Source organism: Leopardus geoffroyi, chromosome C1 (genome assembly GCF_018350155.1).
Source record: "Leopardus geoffroyi isolate Oge1 chromosome C1, O.geoffroyi_Oge1_pat1.0, whole genome shotgun sequence".
Taxonomy (NCBI): Eukaryota; Metazoa; Chordata; class Mammalia; order Carnivora; family Felidae; genus Leopardus; species Leopardus geoffroyi.
The window spans coordinates 78,032,646-78,048,146 of record NC_059328.1 but is presented as its reverse complement, the minus strand read 5'-3'; the positions used below and the strand labels follow the sequence as shown (position 1 = coordinate 78,048,146).

At 36.8% G+C, this 15,501-nt stretch overlaps 1 protein-coding gene and 1 long non-coding RNA gene across 2 annotated transcripts in view; both read right to left on the bottom strand.

Annotated features, from left to right (window-relative positions):
- Nucleotides 1–15,501, bottom strand: part of EPHX4 (epoxide hydrolase 4) — a 42,801-nt gene that overhangs the window by 17,065 nt on the left and 10,235 nt on the right. The window contains exons 3-5 of the mRNA XM_045478270.1: nt 9,210–9,367; nt 7,531–7,659; nt 3,615–3,718 (exon numbers count right to left, since the gene is read on the bottom strand). Coding sequence (XP_045334226.1) covers nt 3,615–3,718; nt 7,531–7,659; nt 9,210–9,367 — 391 coding nt within the window. The remainder of the gene's footprint in view (nt 1–3,614; nt 3,719–7,530; nt 7,660–9,209; nt 9,368–15,501) is intronic.
- LOC123598225 lies at nt 13,009–14,754 on the bottom strand. The gene is made up of 2 exons (XR_006712452.1): nt 14,722–14,754; nt 13,009–13,110 (listed from the first exon to the last, which is right to left on the bottom strand). It is a non-coding gene; the product is annotated as an uncharacterized LOC123598225 (long non-coding RNA).

Genomic DNA, 15,501 nt, shown 5'->3' with positions numbered 1-15,501 from the left:
GGTGGCTAGGTCGGTTTAGCATCCAACTTTGGCTTAGGTCATGATATCACAGTTTGGGGGTTTGAGCCCCACATTGGGCTCTGTGCTGACAGCTCAGAATCTGGAGCCTGCTTCGGATTCTGTGTCTCCGTCTCTCTCTCTGCCCCTCTCCTGCTTGTGCTGTCTCTCAAAACTAAATAAACGTTAAAAATTTTTTAAAAAAGAAAAAAGAAAACAGGATTTAAAAGAGAATCTAGAGGGGCACTTGGGTAATTCAGTCAGTTAAGTGTCTGACTTTGGCTCAGGTCATGATCTCATGGTTCATGAGTTTGAGCCCCGAGTCTGTGCTGACAGCTCAGAGCCTGGAGCCTGCTTGGGAGTCTGTGTCTCCCTCTCTCTCTGCCCCTTGCCCATTCACCCTCTGTCTCTCCTTCTCTCAAAAATAAAAAACATGAAAAAATATTTTTAAAGAAATATCTCTTACTCTTATTATAGTGTGTACTGATATTTTCAATTCCCTTCTGTTCTACTTTATTTTTTAAAAAATTCGAATTCAAGCCACTAAACTGATTTCGTGACTCATTAATGGGTCCCCACCCACAACTGAAAAACACTGCTCTATACTAGTGTTTCTCAACGTGTAGATCTAAATCACCTGCATCAGAATCATTAGGATTCTTGTTTAAAATGCAGATCCCTGGGAGCGACTGGGTGGCTCAGTCGGTTAAGCGTCGGGACTTTTGCTCAGGTCATGATAACCTAATTAGTAGTTTGAGACCCACAGCAGGCTCTCTTCTCTGCTCTCAGCACAGAGTCTGCTTAGGAACCTCTGTCTGTCTGTCTGTTTCTCTCTCTCTCTGCCCCTCCCCCACTCTCTCTCTCTCAAAAATAAACATTAAAAAATAAAATAAAATGCGGATCCCTGAACCCCCAAACACACCTGCAAAAATATGAAATGATTTATGCAAAAGGTGATTAATTGAAGCAATATTTGCAGTAGCAAAAGACAGGAAATAAAAAATGTCCATCAGTGGGGCGTTAGTTGAATAAACTATGATATAGCCACACAATGGTATATTATGCATTCTAACTACTCCAAGAGAAGATGGAGACGATTATGTGCTAATATAGAGTAGCTGACCCCCAGGACATATCTTTAAGTGAGGGAAAAAATAGAAAGGGTGGAAAACAGTGTTTATAGTATGTTACCACCTTTTGTGTAAGAAGGAGTAGACAAATATATACACATCTCCTTATATGTTCAAAAAGAAACAAACAAAAAAAAATGAAACAAAAATTAACCAGAATAGTTTCTGTGGAAGAGGAGGAAATAAGATGGTAGGAAACAGAGGCCTAAGCAAGACCTCTCTGTGCCTTGTATTAGAGTTTTGACTTGAACCATATACATGCTTTTTACAAAATATGAAAGTTAAGTAAAATTCTGTGGTCCTAATTTTGCTTGGAAATATGAATAAGAACACATTATTTTTTTCTCTCTAAAAAATATGTATGTATAAATTCTGTCCAACAGAAAGATGTAGAAGCAATAAAAACCCAGTAACAATGATCACCTTGACACCCAGACCATTTCCGACTAATAGGAGCCAGAGTTCCTTCAATAAATGATTGATTCCAGATATGGGGCAGGGAATAAAATATGACCCTAGGACATTAAGAAACTAAGCTATTACTGACTGAAGGATTTATGTCAAAAGGACATAGGAGCCAACGTGAAGGAGTTTCCACTTGCCTGTTATGCCATATTGCCTAATATGAGACAATCTGAGCATCAAAAAGAATGACTGCAATTGAGTGATACATGTCAAATATATTTTTTAAAACTCATGAGCTCCTAATGATATAGTAAAAAAGAAAACTTCATTGGTTATCACTGGAAATTTCTAGGACACCGAGTCATTGCTCTGGAAGTTGTTTATAAAGATAAAGAATGAAGCATTTATCCTGCCATTCTTTTGTGTGAACTGTATTTCAGAATAGCCAAACAGTAGATGTGTTTGGACCACAGATGTGGACCATTCTTCTTTAAGGAAGGATTCCAGTTAATAAGAGCAGGAAAAGATGATAGAAATAGAAAAATCACCATTTTGCAGATTCTAATGAAATACAGATGTGGGCAATGATGATCAAGATATGCTAAAATTATTTGGTGGCAGGTTAGGAAATTTAGATAAGCTGACAACTCATGAGCCCACTGGTCACTGTTAGTGTTACTAAAACTGAGACAACTAGACCTTATGTGCTTCCCTGATGTGATGCATTAGGAAATACACAGCACCACCTACGAGTATTCTTGTCAAATGAAAACTCAGTTTAACTAAGCCTCTAGATTAGTAGCATCCATGAAGCATGAGAAATAAGAATTAGCAGAAAAAGTTAAATAACACCATGATGAAGTAGTCAGCCAAATCCAAAATGTGGATCATTCCCCAGGACAAATGACCAAATTTCTTCAGGAAAAAAAAAGTGTTAAAAAAATAAGAAGGAACTGTTATACACTGAAAAAACTACAACAATCAAATATAATGTGTGGACCTTGTTTGGCTCCTAATTCAAACAAATAAAGTGTACAAAGACAGTTGATCATAACCTGTTCAAAGATTAATAGTACCAGAGACTAATACTTAAATAGCAAATGAAGCTCTCATTTAGCAAATCTCTTGTTGGAAATTTTAACACAGTCTAAAATTTGTGCAGATTTTTTTGTACCCCAAATAAAGTTGTCCAAAATTGGAAAAAAAAATAATTGAGACAGTTAAGGAAATTTGAATAGGTATTAAATGATAGTAAGGAGTAAGTATTCATTTTGTTAGGTTTGATAATGGCATGGGAGTTATGTTTTTAAAAAGTCCTTATCTGCAGAAGTTTTTCCAGGTAAAACAATATTGTCTTTTTTAAGCCTCCTTAAATATCTAATACCGCATTAGGTACACAAAAAGCATTCAATAAACTTCCAAGAAATAGATACAATATATGACTCCTGGTTGTAGGTGTATAGGGTACACCAAAACCCTCATGTTTACTTTGTTTCAGGGTTTTGTTTGCACTCAAGGGCCTCGACTTCTGCCGTGTCAAATTCTCTCACCTGGTATTCATATTCCCTTGTCTCCCCATGGAATGTTCTCTAAAAAGAGGTTTGCCTATAGGGATACAGGCTCTCAACAAAAATTGAGCAACAACCAGGCAGTCAAATATACAGAGACTGTAAAAATAAGTAAGCCTATAGATGAGGTCTTAGAAGCATTTATTAAATGTTAGCATTTGTCTATTTTTCTTTCTGAAGGATGGACTTTAATTTAAAATATTTTTCATTTTTCATTTTCATTTTTCAGCAAATAACAATCAATAAATGATTATTTTAAACAAATGACATAAACAGGACCAGTTTTTTCTTTTCTTTCCTTCTTTTTCTAGTGCTGCTATCTTTATTTTATTTTTAACTTCCTAACTATGTCATCCTCTTGGACTCCAGTTTTTCAACTTTATTATTGAGGTATAATTGACACATAACATTATATTAGTTTCAGGTGTGCAACATAATGATTAAATATTTGTATAATTTCAAAAATGATCACCACAATAAATCTAGTTAACTTCCATCACCATGTTTGACTTACCTTGAAATCATTTATTGAGAACATAAATTCTGGGAACCATGGTATTTGGAAGAAGTAATAATGGCTGGATTTGAACAGCTGGGCAGGGTGTCGTAAAATATATTCTGAAATTAAAATGCCATGTTAGACCTTATCCAAGGGGTATAAATTACTTACTATTGAAAGAGCTTCTTTTCAAGGCAATTTCACCTTTGAGATGATCCCATAAAAGAATCTACAAATAAGCCTTCTGTATTTTTCTCTTTGGAACAATTTCTATGTTCTTATATTTTATTAGGGACATTTCTAGTATTTAGAAAATTTATAGCACTTTAAATAAAAAGAAAATTTCATTATATAAAGTCTTGACTCAGAAGGGAACAGGAAACCCAAATGACATTGCCTTTTCTTCAAGGTTATTATCAGTGACCTCACACTTTCCCTAGGGATAAATGGGGAGGTAATTTTCTGTTGTTTAAAAGATTTTGTTTACAGGTGGACTTGAATACCTTATTAATTTGGCCTCAACAGAAACTGACATGTTTCCTATAAATTCATTTATGGATCTAGAAAATTCCTTCATTCAAGGAATATTTTAATATCTACTGTGTGTGAAGGGGTTTAGCAGTTAATAAGACAGAAGAGGTTCCCATTAATAAGGAATTTATACAATAAATAACCAATATTTAAAAAGATCACTTTAGATAGCAACAGTAATATAAAGAAACTTAAAAGAAGGTAATCTGATTGAGAATTATTATTGGCTGGTGTGGAGAGACTATTATTCAGCAGAAGTGGTCAGAAAAGGCTTCTCTGGGTATACAAAGTGTGGACTGAGTCCTGAAGGGTAAGAGGGAGTCAGCCATGCAAAGATCTAGGAAAAAAAACCCAGGCACAAGGGGCCACCTGGGTGGCTCAGTCGGTTAAGCGTCCAACTTTGGCTCAGGTCATGATCTCTTGGTTTGTGAGTTTGAGCCCCCAGTAGGGCTCTGTGCTGACAGCTCAGAGCTTGAAGCCTGCTTCGGATTCTGTGTCTCCCTCTCTCTCTGCCTCTTCCCTGCTCAAAGTCTGTCTCTGTCTCTCAATAATAAATAAATGTTAAAAAAAAAAAAAAAAAAAAAAAAAACAGGCACAGAAAGGTCCTGCGCTTGGCACATTCAAGAAGCAGAAAGAACATCAGTGTGGATGGTGTAGTGAATGAGGAGAAGGAGGTGGCATGAGATGAATCAGAGAGCAAAGCAGAAGTCCAGTCAAGGAGGGCCAGAGGATATGGACTTTAAGTGCTTTGAGAAGACAATGAATCTTTAAACTGGAGAGTAGTGTAATCATACATATCAAGTGTGCATACTTGTTTCTTGTGCACTGTATTTTTAAAATTTTCTTTGCTATACAGGTAATTTTTTCTTATTTCTAATTTTGTAACTACATTTAATAACATGGTTGGAAATTGTAAAACTATAATTCTCAGGTAAGTGGAGCATCGTTATGTTATACTTTTTGTAAAATCATCATCGAACAAAATTTATTCAGCCCTGCATTAAGAGATATCACTATAATTAAGCAGAAAATATAGGCATATTACTTGAAGACTTTGTATTAACCTGACTAGGGTTGAACCTATTATTGATAAAACAGTTCCAGAAATATTCCAAGAATATTCTTGCTGAAGTGACCAATTACAACTTGTCCATACAGCAACATCACAATAATAACATTTATTCAAGGGTCCCGATCAATGGCTTAAGCAGGTAGCACAACTTCTGCTACCTAATGCAACTAAGAACAGTCTAGTGCATCTCAGTTTGATATTTGAAGCCTAAGCATCCATCCTGTCACCTCAACAAACATAGGACAATTGGGTATATCCAAAAATCAACTCCTACATTTATATTGTACAGTATTTCAGTAGTCATGTTCCCTTTTCCCTTTTATGTAGTCATGTTTCCAACATAGATATATGTTGTTCTGAGTTTTTTGTTCCCTAGTGGGCTGCTGAGGGTAACAGCAGTACCTGAAGCTCCTGAAGCAGTACCTGAAAACTTGACAAGGGTAAACAGGACAAGATTATAATTTTTTCCAAAACTAAATAAAAATGTGCCTAGTAATGGTTCACAGGTCTTTGAACACTCTGAAGATTTTAAGAGTTCCCTTTATAGCAGAGGTTCTCAAAGTATAGTCCATGTGGACCTCTGGGAATCCCCAAGATTCATTACACTACTCAGACATTATTAGCTTTTCTCATCTGGTTGAGATTTGTGCTCATGGTACCAAAGCAATGGTAGATAAAGCCATTGCTGCCTGAGCACAAACCACGGCAGTGACACTGAACAATACAAGTAGTCATTGTATTCTTCACCACCACACATTTGCAGCAAACAAATACAGAAATACATAAAGTTAAGTGCCATTTTCACTTAGGAATGTTCTAGATAAAACAGCAAAAACTACTAATTTTAAATTTCAACTTTTGTGCACACAGCTTTCGAGTACCAAGATGAAACACAAAGAACACATAAAGCAGTTCTGTTGAACACCCAGATACAATAGTTGTCTCGAGGGATAGCATTTCTGCAGTTCTTTGCGTTGATTAGTTGAATTAGCTGCATTTTTTATGGAATACCATTTTTACATGAATGGATGACTAACAAATTATCATCAGTCAGACTTCAGTATCTGACAGTCTCTTGAAAATGAATGAAGTGAGCCTGTCACTTGAGGGAAAACAATCAACAGTATTTGTTGCCAATGACCAAATTCAAGCTTTCAAATGAAAATTAGAAGTTTGGAACCATTTATTTGCTACTGTGAGCATGACAGCTTTGCAATACTCAATGACTTTTTGATGAAATTGGGGTGATATTAATGAATGTGGGTTCTTTGGTATAATATCACAAAATACGTCAATTTATGGAAGATCTGCATAACTCAATGAACCAATATCGTCCACTGCATGATGATGCAAAATCATGCATGGGTAAAAAATCCATTCAAAGTGCTAAAGAGACTAATGGATTTTAATGTAACAGTACGAAAATCTCATTAATGTGACATTGGATTCTACATTGTTACTAACATTTAAGAAATCACCAATTTTTGAGTTTGGTGTAGTATTAAAGAAGAAAATCCACAGTTATCTGAAAAGGCTATCAAAATACTCGTCCCTTTTCCAATTACAAATCTGTGAGGCCAGATTTCTTCATATACTTCAATTAAAACAACATATTGCAACAGATTGAATGCAGAAGCAGATGTGAGAATCCAGCTGTCTTCTATTAAGCCAAAAATTAAAGAGGTTTGCAAAAATGTAAAGCAATGACATTCTTCTCACTAAAATTGTGTTTTAGAAGATGTAGTTAGTTTTCATTAAAATGTTATTTATGTTAACAGGTATTGAATTTATTATTTTTTAATGAGTTAATAAAGAATTTTAAATTTTTTCCCATTTTTAATTTCTAATATAGTAAATATTTATATATGTAACCCATATAAACACAAACTCAATGGGTCTTTAATAATTTTTAACAGTATAAAGGAGTCCTGAAACCAAAAATTTGAGAACTGCAGCTTTAAAGAATGCTGTCATTCTTGATAGCCCAAGCAGTCAGGCAAGAGAATTTATGTCTAGGTTGTCAAGATTCATTACTGTCAAAATAGTGTCACTGCATTTTTCCCTTTATCCCTCTGCAAGTTAGCAGTAAAATGTCCTTCAAAAAATTAAAATAAAATTATGCTAGCAAATATGAAGCTACAATTTATCAGGCTCTTGAAGAATATTTAAAGCCAAGGTATCTGACATTGTCATGTGCTAATATCATATTTTAGTCATTTAATGAAAAAAATACTGATATTCAAATTTTGCTGTTTTTAATCCAAAGTGTCAGTGACAATAGTGAATTGTCACATTAACAAAGATGTTTTAATGAAAATTTAAACTCACCTGTAAATACATTTGGATGAGGGAAGTTAATAACAATAAGCTTCATCACCATTTCGGGATAACAGATGGCAATTAGCCAAGCAATCATTCCCCCCCAGTCGTGGCCAATAAGAACACATTTGCTATATCCTGTAACGGAGAAAAAAATGTTGACATCTTTGAAAAGAAACAGGTGGATGCATTATTACCTCATGTAAAATGGGTACACTTCTGAAAATAATCTTCCCATAACCCGACTGTAATTAGGCACTTCGTGCAGATACTGAGTTTGGTGTTTCCAAAACCTGTATGTACGAACCACCTAAGTAGCTTTTTAGAGAATTTAGATGTCCAACCTCCATTCTAGACCTACAGATTTAGAATCTCTCCCAGGAATCTATATGAAAAAAAAAAAATCGGAAACAGCTAGCCCAGCTCTTGTCCCACGAAACTGAGTTTGGGAAACCATGGTAAAGATTACACATAATTCGGTCATAAGCAAGATTATATTATGTCATTGATTTGCCTAGAAAATTGCATGAAGATGAATTTAGGCCAACTCTGAATCACCACAAAAGATGAATGAAATATGGCTGTCAGAAATCAATGTCTTTGAGTCTATTTTATTGTAATCAGACTAAATGTCAACACTGCATTGACACCCCAGACCTCATTTTTTTTTCTTCTTAGAATATTGGCCTGACCTATGCTCTCATTAGATTACTGTAGAAAGAGCTTTAATTTGATTTCATGGCTTTCTCACTATATTGGCTCCATTAACATACCATGGTAGCAGCTGGATTTTAGTCAAAAGAGGTGTAGTAGATTCAATTATTGTTAAAAAGTATTTACTCCTCCCATCTCCCCACTGCCATAAAAGGAGTATACCTTATGACCCCTTTGATGTGAGACTTAGCCGTGTGATTTGCTGTGGTATGGTGGGCATATGACTTGACTTTGGGCTCAGCCATATGATTTGCTTTGACCAATAAGCTGCAAGCAGAAACTTGAAATATGCTTCCGCAGCTGGGCTCATCCTCTTGCCATTTCTGCCATTGCCAGGAGAAGAGAAAGAGCTACCACCAGGTAGCTACTCCCCTTTAGCTTGGGCTCCAGTCTAACTCAGAGGGAGAAGCCAGTCCCAGCAAGACCTGTAACTTGAGGCAAAGACCCAGGGGTCCAGCCTACACTTGACTTGTATATCCATAAGAATATGAATAAATGCCTACGGCTATATGCCACTGAGTTTGGGATGTTTGTTACACAATAATATTGTGGCACTAGCTAATCTATACAAGAAAGACAGTGCAAGTGCTTCTGTATCTTACAACATTTTTAAATGAGTATTTACATGTGGGTTCTGAAGAAATAAATTTTCTGAGTACAAGTATCAAATTTCTAATAATTAGTTCTGAAAATAATAAATTGCATACATTAGATCTATTTTTAAAAACAAATTTTAAAGTTATTCTTGGCTGGTGGACTGAATAGTCATTCCATATTGAAATAATAGTATTATTTTCAATTTCCTCTATAAATATTTTCAGCTGTACACTCGAAACCATGGTGACAGGATCCAGACAACAGCTCAGGTAAATGGAAAAGGCTTCCTCCCAAGAAATGAGGTTTCCAATTCAGTTTGTTGACTGTTAGTCCCTTAAAAAGGATTAATACTGTGGTTTTTTTTTTAACTGACCTACCTAAAGAGTCTAAAATATCCTTTACATCTGTAATTAGACAGTCCAATTTATAATTCTCTCGATGAATGGGAGCATCTGTTTCTCCATAGCCTCTCAGATCAAGTGCTACAACTCGATATTCACTTTTAAATTCCCTTAGTTGGTGACGCCAAGAATACCTGCAGGAAATAAGAAACATTAAGAATACCGCAGTAACTAATCCAAAGAGTTACATTACAGCTTTTCTAAATGGACAACTGTAAGAAACTTTTTATATTAAGAAAGGTTATGTAGGGGCACCTGGGTGGCTCAGTTGGTTAAGCGTCTGACTTGGGCTCAGGTCATGATCTCATGATTCGTGAGTTTGAACCCCTGCGTCGGGCTCTGTGCGGACACCTCAGAGCCTGGAGCCTGTTTCAGACTCTGTGTCTCCCTCTTCTGCCCTTCCTCCCTGCTCATTCTCTCCCTCTCTCTCTCAAGAATAAACATTAAAAAAAATAATAAAAAAAAATAAAAGAAAGGTTATATAGCTGTGTGTGAGCCAGAGGAAGGGACATGTTTGAGAAGGGCACATTGATGTTTTTTATTAAAATTTAGTTGTTGTTTTTTTTTTTTTTTTACCAGATCCAGTGGGATATAACAAAGGGACAATATTTACAGAAACTACAAAATATCTGATATTAAAACCAGTATACTTCTTTTTAAAAAATATTAATGTTTATTTTTGAGAGAGAGAGAGAGAGAATGCAAGTGGGGGTGGGGCAGAGAGAGGGAGATGCAGAATTGAAGCAGGCTCCACGATGCCAGTGGTCAGCACAGAGCCAGACATGGGGCTCGAACTCACGGACTGCAAGATCATAACCTGAGCTGAAGTCAGACACTTAACTGAGTCACCCAGGTGCCCCTAAAACCAACACACTTCCATATGTACTCAAGAAATCAATTTCTAAGCTTTTCTTAAATAATGCTGACAACTATCAGGGAATCTGTACTTACAAATGCTTCTGTATTGCAGAACCATGTAATTCATAAAAAAACATTTATGAGATGAAGATATATTTCCCTAAAAAGTAGATTTTATTCACTTTACTGCACTGTAAATATGGCTCCACATTTTAGTAATCATAATTTACTTATAGATGAAAAAGTCTGAAGATTTTTAAAAAAGATTATCACTAAAAGAATCCAATATAACAGCTGCTTAAGATAAACCTTTGTTTGCTAAAACAAAACTCTCCTGTGGAGAAGATCCTGAATGAATACAAACAAGTGTGATATTAAAAACATTTAACAGGGGCACCTGGGTGGCTCAGTCAGTTAAGCATTTGACTCTTGGTTTCGGCTCACGTCATGATCTCACAGTTTGTGAAATGGAGCCCTGTGACAAGCTCTATGCTGAAAGCAGGGAGCCTGCTTGGGATTCTCTCTCTCTCTCTCTCTCTCTGCCCCTCCCCTGGTTGTGTGCATGAGCACTGTCTCTCTCAAAATAAATAAACTTTAAGGACAAAACAAAACAAAAAAAAAAACATTTAACAGCCAAAATGGTACCGGCACTGACCAATTAGAATGGCCAGAGTGCTCTTGCCAGGTCCTGGAGGCCTCTACAGGGCCAGGTAACCCCCCCTTTGCTTGGTCATGGAACTGCATTATTGAACGAAATATAGAGATCTGTGAGATTTTCTTTTCTTTTCTTTTCTTTTCTTTTCCTTCCTTTCTTTTTCTTTCTTCCTTCCTTCCTTCCTTCCTTCCTTCCTTCCTTCCTTCCTTCCTTCCTTTCTCTTTCTTTCTTTCTTTCTTTCTTTCTTTCTTTCTTTCTTTCTTTCTTTCTTTCTTTCTTTCTTTCTTTCTTTCTTTCTTTCAGATTTTATTTTTGTGTAATCTCCATACCCAATGTGGGGCTCATACTTACGACCCTGAGATTCAAGAGTTGCATGCTCTACCAACTGAGCCAGCCAAGGCACCCTGGTCAGTGAGATTTTCTTCAAATAAGCAAAATCATTTGGATAACAAACAGATAAAAAAAAAAAAAGACATGGATTTTTCAAAGTGACTCACATGTTGTGGAATTTCAAATATGCATTTAAAAAATGGATCTGCATGCATATCTGTTCATGGAAAGAGTGTAGAATTATCTGACACAAGCCAACTGGGAGAAAAGATTTTGGAGTGCAATAGGCAAGTGTATACAGGGATCTGAGATTATAAACTAATAGTGAGAGAGACTTCAATGTCAAGGGACACAAAGCAGTAAGATCAATGAAACGAATTATGTATTTTACATCAACAGGTCATTAGGAAGAGTGTCAGACATGGATACAGAATCTATGATCTGTTATTAGAATATCTATGATTTGTGAAAATCTACAAAAGCATTACCAATTAAGACACATTTGAAAATGTTAAAATAATAAAAAGTGTGTTTCTTAGTGAGGTCATAGCAATGCTATTAATTGTGTCTCTGGGCTGTAACAAATAAAGCAGTTTGTTTCCTTAAAGATACTCATTTGTCAACACATATGATATTATTTTTCTCATTAGCCCTACTTAAAATTTTCAATTGATTTTTTTTTATGTCTTTGTAACTGAGGCCCAACTCTTCCATCTTTAGGGATTATCTCATTCCCAATCAATAAAGTTCTGCAGATTTAACCTTTTAAATATTTATTTAATCACTTTTCCCATCCATCCCTACTATCATTACCTTAATTCAGGCTTCCATTAATGCAGCAACCTATCGATTGATCTACCTGTATTTCATTCCCCTTAGCTCTATCTTCTACAAAACCAGAGGGAGGTTGTAAAAGCAAACTCTGCCATGTAATTTCCCTGTTTAACATCTTTTCTTGAATCCCTATTACACGTATATATCAGACATATTGTGGGTTTGGTTCCAGACCACTACAATAAAGCAAAATATCACAATAAAGTAAGTTAAATGAATTTTTGGTTTCCCAGTGCATATAAAAGTTATGTTTACATTGTAGTCTGTTAAGTGTGCAATAGCATTATGCCTAAGAAACAATGTATATACCTTAATTTAAAAAGTATTGTTTGTGGGTCATCTGGGTGGCTCAGCCAGTTTAGCATCTGACTTCGACTCTGGTCATGATCTCATGGTTTGTGGGATCAAGCCCCGCGTTGGGCTCTGCACTGACAGCTTGAAGCCTGCTGGGGATTCTCTCTCTCTCTCTCTCTCTCTCTCTCTCTCTCTCTCTCTCTCTCCTTCTCTCTCTGCCCCTCCCCTTCTCTCTGTCTCTATTAAAAATAAATACACATTAAAAAAAAGAATAAAAGCAAGAATTGCTTGTGTAGAACTGTTGAATCACTGTATTGTACACCTGAAACTAACACAGTGTGTTAACTACACTGGAATTAAAATTAAAAATGTTATAAAAATTAAACAAAAAGAAAAAGAAAAAATACTTTATTGCTAAAAATGTGCTACCCATCATCTCAATTTTCAGTGAGTTGTAATCTTTTTGCTGGAGGGTCTTACCTCAATATTGATGGCTGCTGACTGATCAGGGTGGTGGTTGCTGAAGGCTGGGGTGGCTGTGGCAATTTCTTACAAGAAGACAGCAATGACGTTTGACATATCAATTGACTCTTCCTTTCACAAATGATTACTCTGTAGCATGGGATGCTGTTTGATAGCATTTTATACACAGTAGAACTTCTTTCCAAATTGGAGTCAGTCTTCTCAAACCCTGCCTCTGCTTTATCAACTAAGTTGATGTGATATTCTAAGTCCTCTATTGTCATTTCAACAATCTTCACAGCATCTTCACCAGGAGTAGATTCCATCTCAAGAAACCACTGCCTATGCTCATCCATAAGAAGAAACTTCTCATCCATGAAAGTTTTATCATGAGATTTCAGCCATTCAGTCACATGTTCAGGCTCCACTTCCCATTCTAGTTCTCTTGCTGTTTCCACCACGCCTGTTACTTCCTCCATTGAAGTCCTGAGCCCCTCCAAGTCATCCATGAGGGTGGGAATCAATTTCTTCCACTCGTGCTCATGTTGACATTTTGTCCTCTTCCCATGAATCATTAATGTTTTTAATGGCATCTAGAATGGGACTATTCCAGAAGGTTTTCAATGGACTTTGCCCAGACCCATCAGAGGAATCACTACCTATGGCAACTATAGCCATATGAAATGTATTTCTTAAATAATAAGACTTCAAAGTCTAAGTAACTTCCTGATCCATGGGAAGCACAATGGATATTGTGTTAGCAGGCATACAAACAACATTAATCTGGTTGTACATCTCCATCAGAACTCCTGGGTGACTCCTGGTGCATTGTCAATGAGTAGTAATATTTTGAAAGAAATCCTTTTTTTCTGAGCAATAGGTCTCGACAGTGGGTTTAAAATATTCAGTAAACTGTGTTGTAAACAGATGTGCTGTTATCCAGACTTTGTTGTTCCATTTATAGAAAACAGAGTGGATTTACAATTCTTAAGGGTCTTAGGATTTTCAGAATCATCAATGGGCATTGGTTTAAACTTCTTAAGTCAGCAGCTATATTAGAAACAAGAGAGTCAGCCTATCCTTTGAAGCTTTGAAGCCAGGCATTGACTTTTCTCTCTAGCTAAGAAAGCCCTAGATGGCATCTTCTACCAATAGAAGGCTACCTGTCTGCATAGAAAACCTATTGTTTATTGTAGCCACATTCATGAATTATATGAGCTGAATCTTCTCAATAACTTGCTGCAGCTTCTACATCAGCACTTGCTGCTTTACCTTGAACTTTTCTGTTACGGAAATGACTTCTTTCCTTAAACCTCATGAACCAAACTCTGCTAGCTTCAAACTTTTCTTCTGCAGCTTCCTCACCTCTCTCACTCTTCAAGGAATTGAAGAGAATTGGGGCCTTGCTTTGAATTAGGCTTTGAATGAAGGGAATGCTGTGGCTGGTTTGATCTTCCATCCAGACCACTACAACTTTCTCCGTACCAAAAACAAGGCTGTTTTGCTTTCTTATCATTTGTGTGCTCACTGGAGTAGCACTTTTAATTTCAAGAACTTCTTCATAGTATTCACAGCTTGGCTAACTGGCACAAGAGGCCTATCTTTTGGCCTGTTTTGGCTCATGACATGCCTTCCTCACTAAGCTTAATCATTTCTGGCTTTTGATTTAAAGTGAGAGATGTGCCACTCTTCCCTTCACTTGAACACTTAGAGGCCTTTGTAGGGTTGTTAATTGGCCTCATTTCAATATTGTTGTGTCTCAGGAAAGAGAGACCCAAGGAGAGGGAAGAAGATGGGGGAGTGGCTTACTGGTAAAGTAGCCAGAACACATACCACATGTATCATCAAGTTCACCATCTCATGTGGGTGTGGTTTGTAGCTCTTCCAAGACAATCACAGTAGTAACATCAGAGGTCACTGATCACCGAACACCATAACAAATATGATTATAACAATGAAAAAGTTTGAAATATTGCAAGAATTACCAAAATGTGATACAGAGACACAAAGTGAGAAAATGCTTTTGGAAAAGTGACTCTAACAGACTTGCACGACACAGGGTTGCCACAAACCTTCAATTTGTAAAAACCATGGTAGCTGTGAAGCACTATAAAACAAGGTATACCCATACTCAAAACATGCAGCCCAAGCTCGTCATTTCGGCAGACAAAAACCTGTAAGGGTTGACTACTGCCCAATCTTCCAGCCTGGTTACTTTATAGTCTTTGTCGTTTGCTAGCTAACAAAAACAGCTCGCATTTATATCATTCTTACTACATGCCAGGCACAATTCTAAGTGTTTCACATATAGTGATGTTGATCTTCAAAGCGAAACTATGAAGTAGGTATTACCACGTTAGAGCTAAAGAAACAAAAACACAGAGAGGTTAACTGTGTTCCCAAAGGTCACAGAATTAGCAAATAGCAGAGCCAGGATTCAAACCCTGGTAGTCTGGCCTGAGTCCACGGTACACTGCCCTTACTGCTAAGGCACTTGCAGTGAATAAACGCGGTGTTGCGTTTTGCTTTTGACTTTGTTCACCTGATTTCCTTTGTCTGAAATATCATCCTTCTCCACCATTCCCCTCCTCCTCACAATCCTTGCTCTTCCCCTTCACTGAACTCCTTACGCTGAGCATGTCCACTTCCAGGAGACTTCCCAGGCCCCCCACCTTTACAGGCGGGTAGGGTGCCCCTTCACACTATCCCACTTGTACATACGCTTTTCAGCATACTGGGCCTGTGTGTTATAATGAACCGGGGGTGTCTGGTGCTTCCACTCAATTGGGAGCTCCCTCAGCTCTCAGAATATTTAGTGTAGGCGCTCAGTAAAGA